This window comes from Haliotis cracherodii, unplaced genomic scaffold (genome assembly GCF_022045235.1).
Source record: "Haliotis cracherodii isolate W230 unplaced genomic scaffold, xgHalCrac1.p SCAF_4, whole genome shotgun sequence".
Classification (NCBI taxonomy): Eukaryota; Metazoa; Mollusca; class Gastropoda; order Lepetellida; family Haliotidae; genus Haliotis; species Haliotis cracherodii.
Window position 1 is genome coordinate 12093053 of NW_027266297.1, and position 21324 is coordinate 12114376.

The 21324-nt window shown below is 41.7% G+C and overlaps 1 protein-coding gene across 1 annotated transcript; it reads left to right on the plus strand.

Annotated features, from left to right (window-relative positions):
- The first annotated feature begins 10056 nt into the window (after positions 1-10056).
- LOC139479281 (tetratricopeptide repeat protein 22-like) lies at positions 10057-13571 on the plus strand. Its single transcript, XM_071262145.1, has 2 exons — positions 10057-11239; positions 12610-13571. Exons 1-2 carry the CDS (start codon positions 10057-10059, stop codon positions 13569-13571), a joined length of 2145 nt encoding a protein of 714 aa, XP_071118246.1.
- The last annotated feature ends 7753 nt before the right edge of the window (positions 13572-21324 follow it).

Sequence of the window (21324 nt, forward strand, 5' to 3'; positions counted from 1 at the left end):
TATTTATACCTCCTTGATAGTCCAGAGTATCATATATCTCATAGTACTATATGGAGGTACAATACACCGGGTAATCGAGAATGATGTAAATAATAAAGATATTATTATTTTCTTTTTAAATGTCTTGCTGGAATATAGAATATAATGGCTACACTCTCTGGATATATATTTGCGTGTGTGTGTGTGGGGGTGTGTGTGTGGGTGGGGGTGGGGGTGTGGTGGGGGTGGGGAGACTTTATATTCGCGTTTACTTGAGGGGTTAAATGGATTTTGGGGGCATTCAATATCTTCAATGTTTTCATAACCATACAAAATTCATACTATAATCCGCAGGTGTCAAAAGTAAGATCATTTTGTATGGACGCGAACAGATATACAGATATAGATATAAGATGTGAATTTTGGCTTGCGGGGCTGAAGCGCAAAGCACGTGCACGTTGCATATGCAACCACTCGAGACTTACCCCGCTTGGTAAACGACAACCCTTCGCCATCAGCCCCTGTCTGAAGGAGACCTGGATCCCCACAGACAACTGTCATCACGGACATTGTTTGTTTGTTTAACGCCGCTCTCATAAATATTCCAGCTATATGAAGGCGGTCTGTAAATAATCGAGTCTGGACCAGACAATCCCGTGATTAATATCATGAGCACTAACCGATGCAATTGGTGAGGTGGGGTAAAATGGGGTTTAACGTCGCGTCCAAGATTATTGCACTTATATAGCGACGTGCATGTATGTGTGTGTTTGTGTGGCTGCTTGTACTAGTCCGGACTGATGCCGATTTATAGTGCTAGCTCACTGAGATACCATGCCGCAGTTTAACATGAAAACCCCACTCAGACATAGTATACTGACCCCGAGCCGACCAGTCCTTGTTTTAACCCCTTAATGCCGAGCGTCAGACAGGGTAACAACAAGTACCATCTTTTAACGTCTTTTGGTATGACGCGGTCGAGGATCGAACCCCGGACCTTCCGCTCTCCGGGTGGACGCTCTACCACTAGACCACGGAGACAGTCCCCACACAATTGGGATACGATGACATGCATCAACCAAGTCGGCGAGCCTGACCACCCGATCCCGTTAGTCGACTCTTACGACAAGCATAGTCGTCCTACTCTTAGACCTACTCTTACCCGGGTCTTCACGGATTCACGGACATTGAGAAGTCAGCTCAGATCAGCAGGTTTGGGGTCAAGGAGTGTGATCAAGTCTTATCGCCGCAGGTACAGTTTTGCGTGGTGTTTGATAAGGCGTGGTGTTTGTTAAGGGGTGGTTGGAGTCTGAAGACATGGATGAAGAACTACTGGTCGGATGGGAGCAGATTCTTGTTGCGTGTCACAGATGAGTGACGGGTCTTGTGGCAAAGAGATATGCCCAGGAGTTTAACATTCGTCCCATAATCCTCATTCTATGAAATCTTTTAATATACAATACATTTCTCTCCTCTAAAATCAAAACAAATAATTTTACTGATAATGTTGAATAGAGCTGGCTAATGCATATCTAGATTGGTTTTGTTTTTCACAAAATAAATCTATTCCCCTGTCATAGTGCAGGACTATTTCTATTGGGGAAGGATCGGCCATAATGGGGTAGCTTGTCCCATGACTACAACGTGGGCATGGTTACCAGAACATGCACGTGACTATTGACACGCTCGTCACAGACAGCCATGTTGGGGTCGTAATGGCCATTTTAGGGCACCATGCGGGTCCTCACTTTAGTCACGTACCGATTTTGACAACAATACTCTCAGTAAATTGGCCACAAATATCATAGACACCTCGTTCTAAACTGTCATGCTTGTAGAACTAATCTATCGATAAAGAATTACTCTTTGAGGAAATAGCACATGTTCTGTGTCATACATTTCGGGCAAGCACACAAGGTCTGAAAGCTCGTGGCCAATTTAACAGGGAGCGCTAAATTAGTTTCCAGGGAGGGTTTCTTTTGTACAAAAAGAGGAATTATTTTAGAAAGCAACACCCCAATTACAATGACATGGAATGGAGGGTGACCATGTTTACATAATACCCCACGTGCTTATTGACAATACCCTGTATCGCTAATACAGATCCCATGGCACAAGTTTTTTTTTCTGAAGAGGACGAGATAGGATAAGGGTGCTTTTTAGCCCACAGTAATGTTTTAAATAACTGCAACTCTGTAATAAAGGTATAAAAAAAATAGTAGACATGTTCAAATGATTGAAAAATAGCCTTCTATCTTTCTGTCACGTGCAACGTTTGACTTCTGGCACAGGGATGGCTAAAGGAGCAGAAAAGGGCCACCGTTTCCAACTTTCAATAGAAAATCTAGCTATGGACTCGTCTGTGATCAATGATGGTTTAGCTCTCAAATACTATCTTTATACCTGATAACGTTCGCAACAATTTCTGTTATGCTACCGTGCCCCTTACCACTGACACCAGTAATTTGAATTATTTCGTCTCGATGCCAACTGCCTCAAAAGTTTCATTGCATGCAAGTATTAAGAGGACATTCCACCGCAGCTGATGTATATTTATATGCGCACCTTTCACTATTTTCCATTGCCAAAGCATGTTGAAGCGACAGTAAAATATCCAGTTGTGGCGAGCTGAAATGGGGTTTCATTCATGCATGCACGTGTGTTTGCCTGCGTCAGACAGACGGGCTGAAGTTAGACGTTGCGTATCTGATTATTGTTGGGGGATAGTCAAACCAACGAACACGCCTATTATTACAAAATGTATATGTTTCTCTGTGCGCAAATCGGACTATTTCTACTGTTTCTGGTCAGTTAAGCATACACCAGTCTTTATGTTATCCCCTTATATGATTTCTTATTCGTATTATTGAGGCCTTTTCTGTGTTTTAATTTTCTTAGTATAGGCTAATACAAGATATACGTAACTGTACAGTATTAGAAACTGCCTATATATTATTATGTCCTTCTCAGTGTCAATCGAAAAGTAAATGTAAAATATTGACAATGACTATGACTATATCAGCATGATCATGCCATGCTTGTACCACTGATGAAAATGGAAAATGAAAAATAAACAAGACTTACGTCACTTACACTCTCGGAATTAATACCAGAGAAATGTGAAAACCACGAACAAAGGTATATTACTGACGAATCTATGGTCATAAAAGGGGTGTATTTACGATTCGAAATCGTGATCTGCGGATCCTGCATGGCACGGTTAAGGGAGGCAACTGTATGCTTGTCGTAAGAGGCGACTAACGGGATCGGGTGGTCTGGCTCGCTGACTTCGTCGATGCATGTTATCGCCATCTTAAAGCTGGAATATTGCTGAGTGCGGAGTTAAACAACAAACAAACAAACAAACAAACAAACAAAATTACATTCTATTTAAATGACACATGACACCAGATGTTCTTATTTCCACATATTTACCCAATTTAATCTAAAAAACAAGTTCCGACCTGATGACATTTTTTTTCAGTAATAATATCTACTCCTGGTCCTTCTTTGTAAACATGTACACTCAAGCTTAAATTATTGTTATATAGTGATATTAAATGGAATGTGTGTCATACGTGTCTGTCGTGATATGGAGCCGTCTGCCTGAATTGGAATATCGTGCACGTGCAAAACGTGACACCACGCCCCTACGGCGTATGGTTAGTGCACGTGCACAGGTGTCAAAAGCGTACATTCCAAGAGCAAGGATGGCGGTTGACAGTCCAAACACACGATACAGTGTCAAACATCGCTGATATTCGGTGCATATGGCTGTCGACAGTGGAAGGTAATCAGTGAATAGGTTTTTAAAAGTTGACCTTATATTGAGTGAAGTTTGTTTGTTGTTTAACGCCGCAATCATAAATATTCCAGCTATATGACGGTGGTCTGTAAATAATCGAGTCTGGACCAGACATTCCAATGATTGACATCATGAGCATCGATCCACACAATTGGGATCGATGCATCAAATCAAGTCAGCGAGCCTGAGCACCTGATCCCGTTAGTCGCCTCTTAGGACAAGCATATGCGCCTTTTACAGCAATCATGGGTTGCTGAAGACCTATTTTAACACGGATCTTCAAATATGTAAGGGGCCACTAAAAGGATCGGGTGGTCAGGCTCGGTGACTTGGTTGTCATCGTACCCCGACGGCGTGGATGATGGGAGGGAGGGAGGTAGGTGGGTGTTCGGGTGAAGTGCTTTAGGCAGCCAAAATAATAACAATAATAATAGTAGTGTACGTTCAAAGATCGACTGGCAGCAGATACACAACCTTACTGGACCGGTGACAAATTAAGTAAAAATACATAAATCAGAGTAAACGCTCATGCCTAACGTGACAGATAGAAGTTCAACTTCCTAAATACTCATCATATAAGGACAGGGGAGATAGGAAGTACCATAAAACTCACCATACGCTTGGTCACATGTGCCATCTCTTGCGATTTGAACCCAGTTGCCCAGCGCAATTCTTAGTTTAATTCTGTTTGGGATCACAACGTAGCAGCAATTGTGAGCATGTATAAAAGATTTAATTATTACTGCTTATGTAGTAAGGACCAAACAGCACTAAGAGTGCTTTGTGGCTCGCGCGGGTGTTTGATTACAAGCAGGGGAGATTATTCATGGACATGTTGGAAAGTATTACCTTTGTCATTCATAGGATCATACTTGAGGCGAAAGAAAGGGACCTCAGAAGGTTGTGATATTGGGAGTTCAGAAATACACTGTGACATACAGGGTCTGAGTATATCCTTCCACGGTGCTTTTGTTTGAGTCGGTTGACGAAATGTTGTGTGAGCAGGTACAGACTATATGTCTCACAGGTATACAATAATACGTGTTCATGTTTATAGCCAATCGTCAACGGTGTTCGCAGGGTAGACGGGGCGTGAGCGTATGTGTGAACAGTTGTGAGACTGTGTGAGGGGTGAGTGTCTGGGTGAGGGGTAAGTGTTTGTGTCAGGAGGTGAGTGTGTGAGGGGGTGAGTGTGTGTCAGAGGGGGTGAGCGTGTGTGTGAGGGGTTGAGCGTATGTGTGAGGATGTGAGGGGGTAAGCGTCTGTGTGAGGGGGTGAGTGTCTGTGTGAGGGTTGTTTGTGTCAGGAGGTGAGTGTGTGTGAGAGGGGGTGAGCGAGTGTGTGAGGGGGTTAGCGTGTGTGTGAGGATGAGGGTCTGTGTGAGGGGGTAAGCGTCTGTGTGAGGGTTGTTTGTGTGAGGAGGTGGGTGTGTGTGAGGGGGTGAGCGTGTGTGTGAGGGGATGAGCGCGTGTGTGAGGATGTGAGGGTCTGTGTGAGGGGTAAGCGTCTGTGTGAGGGGGTAAGCGTCTGTGTGAGGGTTGTTTGTGTGAGGAGGTGGGTGTGTGAGAGGGGGTGAGCGTGTGTGTGAGGGGATGAGCGCGTGTGTGAGGATGTGAGGGTCTGTGTGAGGGGGTGAGTGTCTGTGTAAGGGTGTGAGCGGATGTGTGTCTGTGTGAGGGTTTTTGAGGGGGTGAGTGTTTGTGTGAGGGGTAAATGTCTGTGTGAGGAGGTGAGCGTGTGTGTGAGGGGGTAAGCGTATGTGTCTGTGTAAGAGGGTGAGCGTGTGTGTGAGGAGGTGAGTGTCTGTGTGAGGGTATGTGCGTCTGTTTGAGGGGGTGAGCGTGTGTGTGAGCAGGTGAGCGTGTGTGTGAGGGGGTGAGCGTGTGTGTGAGGAGGTGAGCGTGTGTGTGAGGAGGTGAGCGTGTGTGTGTGTGTGAGGGGGTGAGTGTCAGTGTGAGGAGGTTAGTGTAAGTGTGAGGAGGTGAGCGTCAGTGTGAGGGGGTGAGTGTCCGTGTGAGGAGGTGAGTGTCCGTGTGAGGGGGTGAGTGTCAGTGTGAGGGGGTGAGTGTCAGTGTGAGGAGGTGAGCGTCAGTGTGAGGAGGCGAGTGTCAGTGTGAGGAGGCGAGTGTCAGTGTGAGGGGGTGAGTGTCAGTGTGAGGAGGTGAGTGTCAGTGTGAGGAGGTGAGTGTCAGTGTGAGGAGGTGAGTGTCAGTGTGAGGAGGTGAGTGTCAGTGTGAGGGGGTGAGTGTCAGTGTGAGGAGGTGAGCGTCAGTGTGAGGAGGTGAGCGTCAGTGTGAGGAGGTGAGCGTCAGTGTGAGGAGGTGAGTGTCAGTGTGAGGAGGTGAGTGTCAGTGTGAGGGGGTGAGTGTCAGTGTGAGGAGGCGAGTGTCAGTGTGAGGGGGTGAGTGTCAGTGTGAGGAGGCGAGTGTCAGTGTGAGGGGGTGAGTGTCAGTGTGAGGAGGTGAGTGTCAGTGTGAGGAGCTGAGTGTCAGTGTGAGGAGGTGAGCGTCAGTGTGAGGAGGCGATTGTCAGTGTGAGGGGGTGAGTGTCAGTGTGAGGGGGTGAGTGTCAGTGTGAGGAGGTGAGTGTCAGTGTGAGGAGGTGAGTGTCAGTGTGAGGAGGTGAGTGTCAGTGTGAGGGTGTGAGTGTCAGTGTGTGGAGGTGAGTGTCAGTGTGAGGGGGTGAGCGTGTGTGTGTGAGGAGGTGAGTGTCAGTGTGAGGGGGTGAGTGTCAGTGTGAGGAGGTGAGTGTCAGTGTGAGGAGGTTAGTGTCAGTGTGAGGGGGTGAGTGTCAGTGTGAGGGGGTGAGTGTCAGTGTGAGGGGGTGAGTGTCCGTGTGAGGAGGTTAGTGTCAGTGTGAGGGAATGAGTGATACATTACTTGTTTCGCCATACGTTGTTGGGGTATAAAAATTTCAAATGCAATCGTCATGAGCATTGCATGTTAACTCGTACACCTGTTCAAATGTCAAGTTTATAAAATAAAGTATCCTGTTTGCATATCCTGAATTAGATCACGGATATTTACTCTGGTGTGAAGATTTAAGCGGAAAACTAGGCCTCACAAAAAAAAATACCAATCATGAATGTCACTCTTCACCCAATATAGTCCAACAATACCAAAAACATCAACATGTATATCAAGATCGCCATTTTGTGTAATTAAGCTCACGGCGTGAGGAAGGGCACACAACTAGGACGGTAATACAAACAATAGGCCACGTAAATATCTGGGGTATAATAGTTCTTCAGCAACCCATGCTTGCCGTAAAAGGCGACCTTGCTTGTCGTAAGCGGCGACTAACGGGATCGGGTGGTCAGGCTCGCTGACTTGGTTGATGCATATCATTGTATCCCAATTGCGTGGATTGATGCTCATGATATCAATCACTGGATTGTCAGGTTCAGACTCGATTATTTACAGACCGCCGTCATCATATAGCTGGAATATTACTGAGTGTGGCCTTAAACAACAAACAAACAAACAACCAACCACTGACTAGTCGTTCCTGTAAACCAGGGCCCGGTTTCACAAAGCGATTTTAGAGGTTTTCATGAGGCGTTTCACTGATATTTAAATAAAAGCACGTCGTTTACCCAAGTTAACGTTTTTAGATTTCATACAAAAAAACAGTACAAAGATAATTGGTCACGGTCTTGGTCATTGTTAGTTTGTCTTTGAATTTCGATAAATCGTCTCTTCTCATTGTTTTTACATTTAAGAGGGCCAAGAAAGGCCTTTTCCTGCCTCTCACTTTATTTCAGTGAGCCATTACAGGTTGTAAATAATTTTCCTTTCTGAAATGACTCGGCAGTTTTCTTTGACACCGATATGCGTTGTACTCGGTGTATATTTATACAGCTACAAATCTTTAAAAAATACCCTCTGGCGTGTTAATGTCGTGTTAGCTTACATCTTTTGTGATTTACAACGGTGGCCTCAATGCAGTGCTCAGCAGGAAGTAATATCAGGCAAGTAGCCATGGTCAGACAGGTTTACGAGTACGACCAAGTATAGAGGCATACCACAGACCAGTATTTCAGTTATACATAGAGATGTAAAGTGAGTGAGTTGGGTTTAACGTCGCTTTTAACAGTATTCCAGTTATATCACGGCGTGTCAGCTTAATGTGGGAGGAAAGCCCGAAGTGAAGCATGTCTCGGACGTTTAGCACTTTGGTGAAACCCACGAGCACGGGGATGGTGCTGATAAACCTAGAAACATATTCGAGGACGAACTGGGATTCGAACCCACGAGCATAGGTTAATACAAATTTGGTGATGGTGATGTAAAAGTGATATATATTTAAGTGTTTTGTCCATTTGTATAACAAATCAATGTGACATTTTGTTGTGTACATTTTATAAGTCTCATGTAGTCTGTTATGTCATCATCAGTGTCCACAAATACAACACCCATCAATAAAATGGATGACAAGACATTTGTTTGTAGAGAGAGAAGATAGAAGGGTGGTCAGGTAGGGAGATAGAAGGGTGGTCAGGTAGAGGGGTGGTCAGGTAGAGAGATAGAAGGGTGGTCAGGTAGAGAGATAGAAGGGTGGTCAGGCAGAGAGATAGAAGGGTGGTCAGGTAGAGAGATAGAAGGGTGGTCAGGCAGAGAGATAGAAGGGTGGTCAGGTAGAGAGATAGAAGGGTGGTCAGGTAGAGAGATGGAAGGGTGGTCAGGTAGAGAGATAGAAGGGTGGTCAGGTAGGGAGATAGAAGGGTGGTCAGGTAGGGAGATAGAAGGGTGGTCAGGTAGGGAGATAGAAGGGTGGTCAGGTAGAGAGATAGAAGGGTGGTCAGGCAGAGAGATAGAAGGGTGGTCAGGTAGGGAGATAGAAGGGTGGTCAGGTAGAGAGTTGGAAGGGTGGTCAGGTAGGTAGATAGAAGGGTGGTCAGGTAGAGAGATAGAAGGATGGTCAGGTAGAGAGATAGAAGGGTGGTCAGGTAGAGAGATAGAAGGGTGGTCAGGCAGGGAGATAGAAGGGTGGTCAGGTAGGGAGATAGAAGGGTGGTCAGGTAGAGAGATAGAAGGGTGGTCAGGTAGGGAGATAGAAGGGTGGTCAGGCAGAGAGATAGAAGGGTGGTCAGGTAGAGAGATAGAAGGGTGGTCAGGCAGGGAGATAGAAGGGTGGTCAGGTAGGGAGATGGAAGGGTGGTCAGGTAGAGAGATGGAAGGGTGGTCAGGTAGAGAGATAGAAGGGTGGTCAGGTAGGGAGATAGAAGGGTGGTCAGGTAGAGAGATAGAAGGGTGGTCAGGCAGAGATATAGAAGGGTGGTCAGGTAGGGAGATAGAAGGATGGTCAGGTAGAGAGATAGAAGGGTGATCAGGTAGAGAGATAGAAGGGTGGTCAGGTAGAGAGATAGAAGGGTGGTCAGGCAGGGAGATAGAAGGGTGGTCAGGTAGGGAGATAGAAGGGTGGTCAGGTAGAGAGGTAGAAGGGTGGTCAGGTAGGGAGATAGAAGGGTGGTCAGGTAGAGAGATGGAAGGGTGGTCAGGTAGAGAGATAGAAGGGTGGTCAGGTAGAGAGATAGAAGGGTGGTCAGGTAGAGAGATAGAAGGGTGGTCAGGCAGAGAGATAGAAGGGTGGTCAGGTAGGGAGATAGAAGGGTGGTCAGGTAGAGAGATAGAAGGGTGGTCAGGTAGAGAGATAGAAGGATGGTCAGGTAGAGAGATAGAAGGGTGGTCAGGTAGAGAGATAGAAGGGTGGTCAGGTAGAGAGATAGAAGGGTGGTTAGATTGAAAGATTAAAAATGTTTGGTGGGTGGATGGAGAGGCAGCTGGGTGGGTATGCTAGTTGGGTGTGTAGGTAGGAAGGGAGATAGCATGGTTGACACAAGGACATATTGAAGGGTAGACGCAAATTCAAAGATGTTTAGATGAGGAGATAGTTGTTACGCAGTTTCATCAGCCAGGAACACCATTTCCGGATGTCTGAGCATGACGACGTAAATAGCCAGTGTCACATGTCTCACCTTGCATCAGTAAGCGCAGCCCAGGACACACACAAACAATGTGTCCCTATAGGACGAGGGCAAGTATTTGGAGATGTAATTGCACACCCGTTGCGACATGCGATGAGCTGGTTTCACAATCTAGCTATATTATACACATGCGTTGGTGCGACCTATATATCTCACTATATGATTGTTGTCAGGTCTTTCACGTTCAGTGTGCCAACAACATCCGAATCAGTCGTGTTAATCATATAGGAGATGACAGCGATAAATCGTGACAAAAGCTTATAGGCATATTTCTGACATCTTGGATATGATTCCTGACACACAGCCAGGCACTCTGAACCTGACGCTGAAGATTGGGGCTCAGGAAAAGTACCTTAAATACCGGACAAACATCGTTGAAGGCATATTAAAGGAAACTGAGTTTAAGAATTTGAAATTGGCAGCATTAAATACACTCGGGGCATTCAAATTTCACCAAGGTGAGTTTCTGGAGGCTTCAGGCTATTTTCAACGAGTTTTAGACGAAGATCCTGGGAATATTAACGCGCGGGCAAATTTGCATCACGTACACCTCTCTTTAAAAAGTCCAAGCGGTCGGCAATTCGATGACTATCTGAGAAAGGCCAATGATGTGGGCGGCACGGAGGAAGATATGGCTAGGCGTCTGGCTCGGTGCTTGGCAGAACAGGCTTTTGCAGTACGTGGAACGTGTGCCGCCACCTTTGCCGACACCGACGGGTTTTTCAGATCAAATGAACTCTATTCCAGAGCACTGTCCTTAGTTGAGGATCTGCCTTTTGAAAGGGAGTTTGGTGGCTGGAAGATTCTCATGATAACAAATCTCAGAAATATTTGTCGAAATTGGGATCGTATTGAGCAAACGTCTCAAACAATTAAAGAATATTACCAAGAGGCCGTGGACCTCACTTGTAGTCTCTACGAAACCGTTCGTGGGAAAAAGGAATATGCGTTATTGGAAGGTCATGCGTTGGTTCATCTCGGATATTTTTTGTCAAAGAAGTTCAGAAACATTGATAACAGTCAGTGGAATTTGAAATCCACGCTACAAGCAAAATACACCAATCTTTCTTGGGAGCTTGAAGATCATCTGGAATGCTTCAAACGAGCTGTGGCCTTGGCACCCAGTAGCACCAAGGTCATAAACATGTATACAAGATCAATGAGTTTGTATCTGAATGGAGACATGCATACTTCATTGGAACTTCTTGAGCAGTCAATCAGCATTGACCCATCTCCGGTCAACTGGTTTGCAAGGTTCGAGCGAGCAGACATTCGCAGAAGGCAGTACCTCGCAGACAAGCGGGCATGGGAAGACGGCGGCTCTGTGCCTGACAGGGGCCTACTTCTCAAAGCTGTGGAGGACTACCTGTTCATCATCAAATGCACACCGTGTCCATATTATACATGTGAACTGGCTATGGTGTATTGTGAAATTGCAATGAGCTACAAACAAACTGAAGAAACTCAGGGTACGTACCGATATTTTATTTTATTCATCTATCAAATTATTTACTATGGGTACGGGTGGTCCAGTCGTCTAAAGCGCAGCAATTCCCGTATGTCCTTTCGACGTGCCAAAACGTGACCGTTGGCTCGAATCCTATCCTGATAAAGAGTCCTGGTTTGTCAGCACCATGCACATGATCATGTATTTCACCAAGGTAGTGAACATAACCCCTGCATCAGTTTGGGCCTTTCTCTCACGTTAAGCTGACACCCCCTGTTATAACTTAAAGACTGTTCAGGGGCATGGGTGGCCCAGTCGTCTAAGGCGCCGCGATTCGCTGTGCAGAGTTGCACAGAAAACGGGCACGCCAGAAACCTATTGTGGGTTCGAATCCCGGTTCGCCCCGATTATGTTTCTAGGTTTGTCAGCACCATACCCGTGCTCGTTGGTTTCACCGAAGTGGTAAACGTCCAAGTCCTGCATCCCTTCGGGCTTTCCTCCCACATTAAGCTGACACGCCGTGATATAACTGGAATACTGTTAAAAGCGGTGTGCAACCCAACTCACTCACTCACTGTTTGTTGTTCAACGCCGCACTCAGCAATATTCAAGCTATATGGCATCGGTCTGGACCAGACAATCCAGTGATTGACATCATGAGCATCAACCCACGCAATCGGGATACGATGACATGCGTCAACCAAGTCAGCAAGCCTGTCCACCCGATCCTGTTAGTCGCCTCTTACGAAAAGCATAGTCGCCTTTTACGGCAAGCAGAAGAAAAACTGTGTTTTCAGTGTAGAGGCTTGTTGACTTGACGGCATAAACTTGAATTTGGAACCTAGCGCGCAGCTAGTAAGAGGCGACTAAATGCAGGTAATCGTACCCCACTGATGTGTCCAGCGCAAACTGGACTTGATTAAGGAGAAAACAATCATAACAGAACAAAAGCTGACTGAATGCGACCGCCTCCGTGGTCTAGTGGTAGAGCGCCCGTCCGGAGAGCGGCAAGTCGGTTGTTCGATCCCCAGCCGCGTCATACCAAAATACGTTAAAAGATGGTACTTCTTGTCACCCTGCCTGGCGCTCGGCATTAAGGGGCAAAAACAAGGACTGGTCGGCTCGGAGACAGTATACTGTGTCTGAGTGGAGTATTCATGTTAAACGGCGGCAAGATATCTCAATGGGCTAGCACTATAAAATCAGCATAAGTTTGGACTAGTACAAGCAGCCACACATAAAAACGTGCATGCCGTCGCTGTATGAGTGCAATAATTTTGGACGCGACGTAAAACCACATTTCACCTCACCTGACTGAATGCTCATGTTACCCATGATGGTGTTATGCACTAAATATAAGTATAGAATGACACCGATTGTTGCGTATTTCAGCCAATGAATACACCATGAAATCCCTGGAGTGTTTCCAGCAGGCTCTGTTTACCCTAGACGGGCGTCAACTTCCACATATCCACTATTTCCACGGACTCTGCTTGAAAAATTTCGGAGAGTTAAGGTACGCCATCGAGGCCTTCAAGCGCTCTGTGGAGTCTCACAGCAAAGGTAGCAAGAAGACCGGTTGTCTGGAACAGCTTCTGGACAGTCTGTGCAAGGAGTACATTCACAACGGCGACCGGGATCAGTCTCACTCCATCCTCTCTGAAATGACCTTCTGGGTAATATTTGCTTTCGACAAATACGACCCAGAGAGACTTAAGCTGGCTTTAGAGGCCTGTGCTATAAAGGAACCGCTTGCATTTACTGATATGACTATCAATATCGCAATAGCAGAGAAGGCATTTTCTGTTGGAGAAATATGTTCAGATATATGTCTGAGACTCGGAAAGGCCACCAGCGCTAGCTATTATGCGCAGCGGATGAGGGAAACCTGTTCTGCCATGAAGGACTCGCAACAGTTCGTTCTGTCGACCAGGTCGCCCACGGCCAGAAATAAAGACGGGTTCAAGTATGACTTTGTTATCATCTACAGCGATGGTGACAGGCCTTGGGTCCTGTATTCACTTCTGCTCAAACTTGAGCAAGAGTTTAGTTTCAAGGGATTTGTGGATGACCGTGATGCTATTCCTGGCAAATCTCATTTGCATAACTTTGAGTATGCGCTTGAGAACAGTTACAAGGCCCTGCTGATCTTGAGTCCCGACTTCCTGGACAACGCCTGGTGTAATCATGAAATGCAGACGGCCATCACCAGGATGTTGAACCAGAAACAGAGCAACAAGGTTCTCCCAATAAAGATCAAGGAATGCGAGACTCCAGACACATTGAATTGTATCAAGCCGTTTCAAGCCTTTGACAGTGTACAGTGGGAAAGACTGCTTGAGGCGATACAGTGACTTCCAATGTAGGCGACAGTTTTCTACAACACCCAGACACTGTTTTCGTGATCCACACACCCCTATGTATAATGTGTTCTCGGATTTTCATTGAAACAAGGGGTTGATGCGGATGACTTTGATGGTTGTAGTTTCTCCGGTACAGAACACATCTACATTCGCATTCTTGAAGAAGAAGGCTTGTCCCAGAATGATACTAATGGCCACGAATAACAGAAGTGAAGGAACAGAAATACTCGCTCTTTTAATGTACAGCGATTGGATTACAAGACTTTATTGGCGATGTTGAACTGTCCGTGTGTGGGGAGAGCTTTTCGGGTTATGGTGACTGGTATTTTCAGAATTTATCAAGAGAAAATACAAACAGATTTGGAAGTATAGAATTTCTGGAATGTTGACGTTAAAAGCACCGTTATATTTAAACAGAATTGCCTTTGCTGCAACAGATATTGTTTTGATGAACTTACTGGGTGTGTAGATCTATGGCCCAGAATGACCAGATGGCGGGTAGAGTTGTAGAAAGGGGATAAAAGCATTATCCCAGGGTGTTGTTCCGTGTATACTCATGAAAATCTAGTTGCTACAAAATAATGTAACGGATTCAGGGTTTACTTGATAGGTAGCTCACACACTCATAAGCGAACGGTCATCTTGGGAGCATGGGTTGGCCAGTCGTCTGAGGCACCGCAATTCCCTGTGCAGAGCTAAGGTCCCCCGCGTGAGTCGCAATATGGCTGAAATATAGCCGATGCGACGTTAAATTTTCACTCACTCACTCACTCACCCGCTGCGTGGAGGATACACATTATCGTGGGTTCGAGTATTAATACCTGATCTGCCGCTATTATGTCCCTTCGAGTTTTCCTCCCACATCAAGCTGACACGCAGTGATATATAACAGACATGATCTAAGTTGCCTTTAACCAAACTCTCCTACTTTACGTGTTTATACACAACATAACGACCATATACTGCATTGTAATTATCGTTTATTTAACAATTCCTATACATACCTAAATATTTCGAATAAACACATATTAACAATATACCCAGATCTTACTTTTACTCAAATTAACAATATTCCCAAATCTTACTTTCACACAAATTAACAATATACCCAAATCTTACTTTTACACAAATTAACAATACACCCAAATCTTAATTTTACACACATTAATAATATACCCAGATATTACTTTTACACAAATTAACAATATACCAAAATCTTACTGAAAAAATATTTGCACATTATTTAGTTGGTACAGAATTTCAAGAAATTATCACTACGTTCCACAAAATCAAAAGTGTACAATTATCCATGATGAGAATTCATAATATAAATAGTGTGTGAAATAGTAAAGATCTGACAGTATTTGTGAAGAAAACTCATGACAAATGCAAAAAACATCCGTGGTGAACACATTTTTTTTTTACAATCATATTTATATCACCTGGCATGCAACACAATTTAATAAAATGTGACGGGATATTATTCCTCCAAAATGATAAGCTATATAATTTCAAAAGCAAATATTACATAAAACAATTATTTTGGAAAGTACTGAGTGTAGAGGTCAGAGGTGTGCAGGTGTGTTGATCATCTCCAAAAATCAAATCATAATCATCAGTAGATTTAGGCTGGGATGGAGGAGGTTGGTTTCATGGCTTTTCATGATTATACACAAATAGTTTCATCTATTAATTCATGATTACACATCACACAAATAATTCAATACTTCAAGGTCCAGTTGCTGAAAGCGATCTTAGTCCTACGACTGTCGTAAGTCTATATTAAAGTATAGAAGTTACGACAGTCGTAGCGGCTACGTTTAGATCGGTTTGTGGTACGGGGTCCTGTTCACGTTCATTCAGGACCAGTTGCACAAAGCGACCTCAGACCTACGACTGGCGTAAGCCTATGTTAAAGTATGGAAGTTACCACAGTCGTAGCATTAGATCGCTTTGTGGAACGGGGGTCCTGTTCATGATCATGAAGTAGCTAATTTAGATCTTTTATCCATGATTACACGTTAAATACAGTATTAGTTCATTATCATGAAGTAACTAAGTTAGATCTATTCATGATTTTAGGTATAAAAAAGTTAGTTGTTCATGATCATGCATCAAGTAATGATAAACTAATTAATAAAAGCTCTCCTCGTGATTACATCACTGTAATACTTATGTTCATGATTACATGCAACTTAAATGTTCATGATTATACGATGATTTTACATGAAACTTAAATGTTCGTGATTATAAAATGATTCAATATCTCTGTTCATGATTGCACAAATACAATTAAAGCCTTTATTTTGTGATCATATGTAAAGATTATAAGGAATCTCTCCATTATTCTGGATCATACAGTATACTTTAATATACGTTTTAGTTTAGATATGTTTATGTTGGTAGTATCTTCAGATCTCACTAGCGATTCGCTGTGCAGAGTTGCGTCCCTTGGGCACGCCAGAAACCTATGATTGTGGGTTCGAATCCCGGTTCGCACCGATTATGTTTCTATTTTGTCAGCACCATACCCCTGCTCGTGGGTTTCACCGAAGTGGAAAACGTCTGAGACGTGCATCACTTCGGGCTTTCCTCCCACATTAAGCTGACACGCCGTGATCTCACTAAAATTTTCATTTCAATTATACATTTCAATGTTATTGATGTTTAATCATTTTCAAGTATCTTTACAAATGCTATTTTATTAACATCAAACACACACTTTAGATATTCATCAAATATATTGGGTGGTTTACCGTTTTCATATACCTGACATATACCTTAGAAATATTATTGTGCCATCCATGAACACCACTTTTATTTCATGAGATTTTATATCATTTGTTCGTACAAGAAAATATAGTTTTCGTGATTGCTTTGATACATTTTTTATAACCATGCTTAGAATTAATGTGATTTTATTTATATGGTTTGTTCACTTCTAATCACATGGCAGAGGGTTTGTGTTTTCACAGAGGATTTGTATTAATTGTACTTAATGTGGTGCACTATCTTGCAATGTATCACCCTAGAGTACCAGCCCTGCGGCACTGACACTGTATCTGAAGTTGTTGATAGTTTTTTCTTTGTGTAAATTCATCCGTGCGTGTTTATACATCAATTTTATCACCTCTGTTCATAATCATTTTAATACATTTTATCATTCTTGTCAATGGGTTTCCCCATCACATACTCTCTGTGGCAAAAGTACCTGTGATCATATCAGTTGTGTTGATAACCCAGTGACAATGTGGCCCAGATGAAGTTTGGATTATTCAGTTTTATACGTGTACACAGGAAAATACTTGTCAAGGCAGATCAGGGAATCTAGATGCTGTTTTGATGTTATAAATATTTGGCTCCAAACTCAGTTTTCTTTCCCTTCCTAATTGTTGAGCATTATGAGGAATAAACTGAGGAATGAAAATGACAAAATTTTATCATTTAGAAAATCTACTACACATGTAAGATCACAAACACTGTTTGGTAGAAATTCATGTTCATCGTTTAAAGGCCTTTTGGGCCCATTCTCAGCACGAGTTTTGAGTTATCTGAAAAATATATTATTAACCGAGATACTGATCACAGTTACTTTTGCCTTGAGGAAAAAGTAATGCTTCTGTCCATGCTCTTAGTACTCACACTTTAACTCGTAAAATAACGTTGTTGTTGACCTTGCATCAACTAATTCAATAAATGGTCAATGATTGGCATCCAATTACACCCCTGCTCATAATACTTTAAATAATTTAATTAATATTGCTATCCATGATTATACATCAGCTTTAATTTTACACACTTGTTCATGATTCGAAATATACAACTTAAAATGTTTGGGTCCAGCTCCACAAAACGATCTAAACGTAAACGCTACGACTGTCGTAACTCCCATACTTTAACATAGACTTGCGACAGTCGTAGGACTAAGATCGCTTTGCGGAATGGGGCCCTGTTCATGATTATACATCAACTTACTTCAATGTTTTGTTCATGATTCTATATTAGGTATTTAACTGTTCATGACATAGTTAATACTGATGCACATGATTTAACCTATAACTTCGATATACTGCATGATTATAAATCACACAGTTCAATGCCTCTGTTTATGATAATACATCTAACAAAATAATAAGTTGGTCTATTGTAAAACATAAAATCAGTACTCGTGTTCATGATTATGAAAAGGATTTGTTATATCAAATAAATACATATTACTGTTCATGATTATACATTAAGTAATTCGATATATCGGCTTGTAATTATGAATTGACATCAAACAATTCAGTGCCCACTTCCACAAAGCGATCTTATCGCTAAGACAATCGTAACTTCTATACTTTAACATAGACTTACGGCAGTCATAACGCTAAGATCGCTTTGTGGAACAATGACCTGCTCGGTAGTTATTATCGACGAATATACTCAGAAGCAAAAGAAATCATGAGCATTAAAAGTTATTAATTACTGAAAATTGATAACAAGTATCTGTTTCGATTTGTAACACACTTTTGATTGAGGATGAAATAGCCAGACATTAAACCATTAGAGATTATTCAGAACAGAACATTGCTTAACAGAACTAGTATTCGAAATCTTGAGTTATTTCAACTTGATATGGTTTGAATAAGTATCAATGTGAAAAAGAAAGTTACAGGTCAAATCACTTTTTCATCGAACTGACAATTAATAATTGTGTTATGGATTAATAATTAATAGTTTTCAAAATGTGTGCAATAAAATGTATAAACAGCTGAATATCAAGCTTAATAGGCTTTGAATGAGTATCAATGTAAAGTAAAAATTACAGCTCAAATTATCTATCCTTTTCGAACTGCTTTACACCTTAAATTGAGAAGATAAATAGCCAGACATTACACCCTAATGTATTCAGAACTAAATAAATTGCTGAGGAGAAGTAGAAATTGAGTTGTATGAATTTGATACGGTTTGAATGAGTATCAATGTAATAAAGAAATTAACAGCTCAAATTGTTTTTCATTTCCGAACACCTTCAATTGAGGATGAAAATGGCCAGAAATTTGACATATTGAGTTATTTGGACGCAATAAGGTTTGAATGAGTATGAAATATAATAAAGAAAGTTACAGCTCAAATTATCCTTTTTCGAACTAAACAATTAATAATAATTATTGTATTATTGACTACATGACTTCACAGATGAAGTAGTTGTCCAAACGTGTGCACAGCAAAACAGCTGCAGATCAAGCTTAATAGGGTTTGAATGAGTACCAATGTAAAAAGAAAGTTAGAGCTCAAATTATTTTTATTTTTCGAACTGCTGTACACATTTAATTGTGGATGAAAAAAGCCAGACATTTTACCAGAACTTGTATTCAGAACTCCAACATTGCTAAGCAGAGTAGAATTCTAAATCTTGATTTATCTCAAATTGATAAAGTTTTAATGAGTATCAGCGTAGAAAAAGAAAGTTACAGCTCATATTATCTTTCATTTTTTAACTGCTGTACACCTTAAATTGAGGATGAAAATAACCAGACAATTTCCTCAAACCTTTTTTCAGAACTCTACTAAGCTTTATTTGTTTGTTGTTTACGCCGCACTCAGCAATATTCCAGCTATATGATAACGGTATGTATAAATAATCGTGTCTGGGCCAGACAATCCAGTGATTGACATCATGAACATAGATCTGCCCAAATGGGACACGATGACATGCATCAATCAAGTCAGCGAGCCTGACCACACGATCCCGTTAGTCGCCTCTGACGACAAGCATAGTCGCCTTTTACGGCAAGTGTGGCCTCTTCACGGGTAACATTACTTAGCAGAAGTAGAATGCGACAGCTTGAGTCATATGTCCTAGATACGGTTTGAAAGTTAAAAAGAAAGGTGCAGCTCCGAGTATCTTTGATTCCATCTGTTGTACAACCTCAAGTGAAGATGTAAATAGCATAACATTTCACCGTAACCTTGTAGTCAGAAATCCCAATATTGATAAGCAAAAGTAGAAGTGAACATTTTAATCTTGCTTTCATTCTTATTCCTAAAACGGATTTTTTAGAAAACCTTTGGGGTGCATCTTTCGCCTCTTAAATGCCAGTAAATTTTAAATATTCGATGTAAACAATTGGGGTGATTTGAGTTCCATGCTTCCAAAAATTATAACATGGCCACTAAGAACATGGTCACAGTTACCATTGCCTGTGAGTATAATGTGATACTTCAGGTCTTGCTCCTGTAGCTACCAATAATGCCATATATCTTCATGATTAAACATCAAGTAACTTAAGATTACAATTCTGTTCATGCAAATAAACACTTTCTACTGTTCACACTAGTGTCCACAATTAATCCTGACTTGGTCCATGATTAGACAATAATAATAAAATAATTTTATCTGTGAATCAATAAACAGCACATGATTCAATACTTTCTTTTCATGACATAAAAAATTCAATACTTCTGTTCATGATTAGACATAAAATAATTCAATACTTTCTATTCATGATTAGACATAAAATAATTCAATACTTCTGTTCACGATTAGGCATAAAATAATTCAATACTTCTGTTCATGATGAGGCATACAATAATTCAATACTTCTCATGATTAGACATACACTGATTCAATTCTGTTCACGATTAGACAACATAATTCAACATTTCTGTTCATGATTATTACAAAAGGATTTATTACAAAAATAATAACATTTATTACTATTCATGATTGTACATTAAATAATTTCATGTCTCTGCTCGTCAATATTATTGACAAAACAATTTGATACTTACTACTTCTGGGCTAGCTCAGCAAAGCGATCTTAGCGCTAAGATAATCGTAACTCCCATACTTAACATTGACTTGCGGCAGTCATAATGCTAAGATTGCTTGGTGGAACAATGACTTGTTCGGTATTATCAACTAGTGTACTCTGAAGGAAAAGAAACTCTGAGAATTTAAATTGAAACATTACTGAAAATTCATGATAATTATTATGGACTTAAAGGATTCACAGATTAATCAAGTTTCGAAATGTGTGCAAGCAGATAACTTGTACAAACAGTTGAAGATTAAGCTTTTACAGTTTGAATGAGTACCAATGTAAAAAGAATGTTACATCTCAAATTATCTCTCTTTTTCGAACTGCTGTACACATTTAATTGAGGATGAAAAACTGAGTATTTAAAGTCATTAACGACTGAAACTTCATAAAAAAAATGTTCCGATTTGTTGCACACGTTTAATTGGGGATGAAATAGCCAGACTTTTAACCAGAACTTGTATTCAGAAATCCAATGTTGCTGAGAAGTAGAATTTGACATCTTGTGTTGTTTGAGTGTGTGAGTTGGGTATTAACGCCGCTTTTAACAATATTCCAGTTATATCGCGGCGTTTGTGTTGTTTGAACTCGATAAGGTTTGAATGACTGTCAGATGTAAAAAAGAAAGTTACAGCTCAAATTATCTTATTTTTGAACTGACAATTAATAATAATCATTGTGGTTTGGACTCAATGACTTCACAGATTATTCACGTTTTTGAAATGTATGCATAGCAAATAACATGAATAAACAGCTAAAGATCAAGCTTTTGGGGATTTACATGTGTATCAATGTGAAAATATAGTTGGAGCTCAAATTATCTTTCTTTTTTGAACTGCTGTACACATTTAATTGAGGATGACATTTCACCAGAACTTGTGTTCAGAACTCCAACATTGCTGAGCAGAGTAGAATTGAAATCTTGAGTTATTACTAAT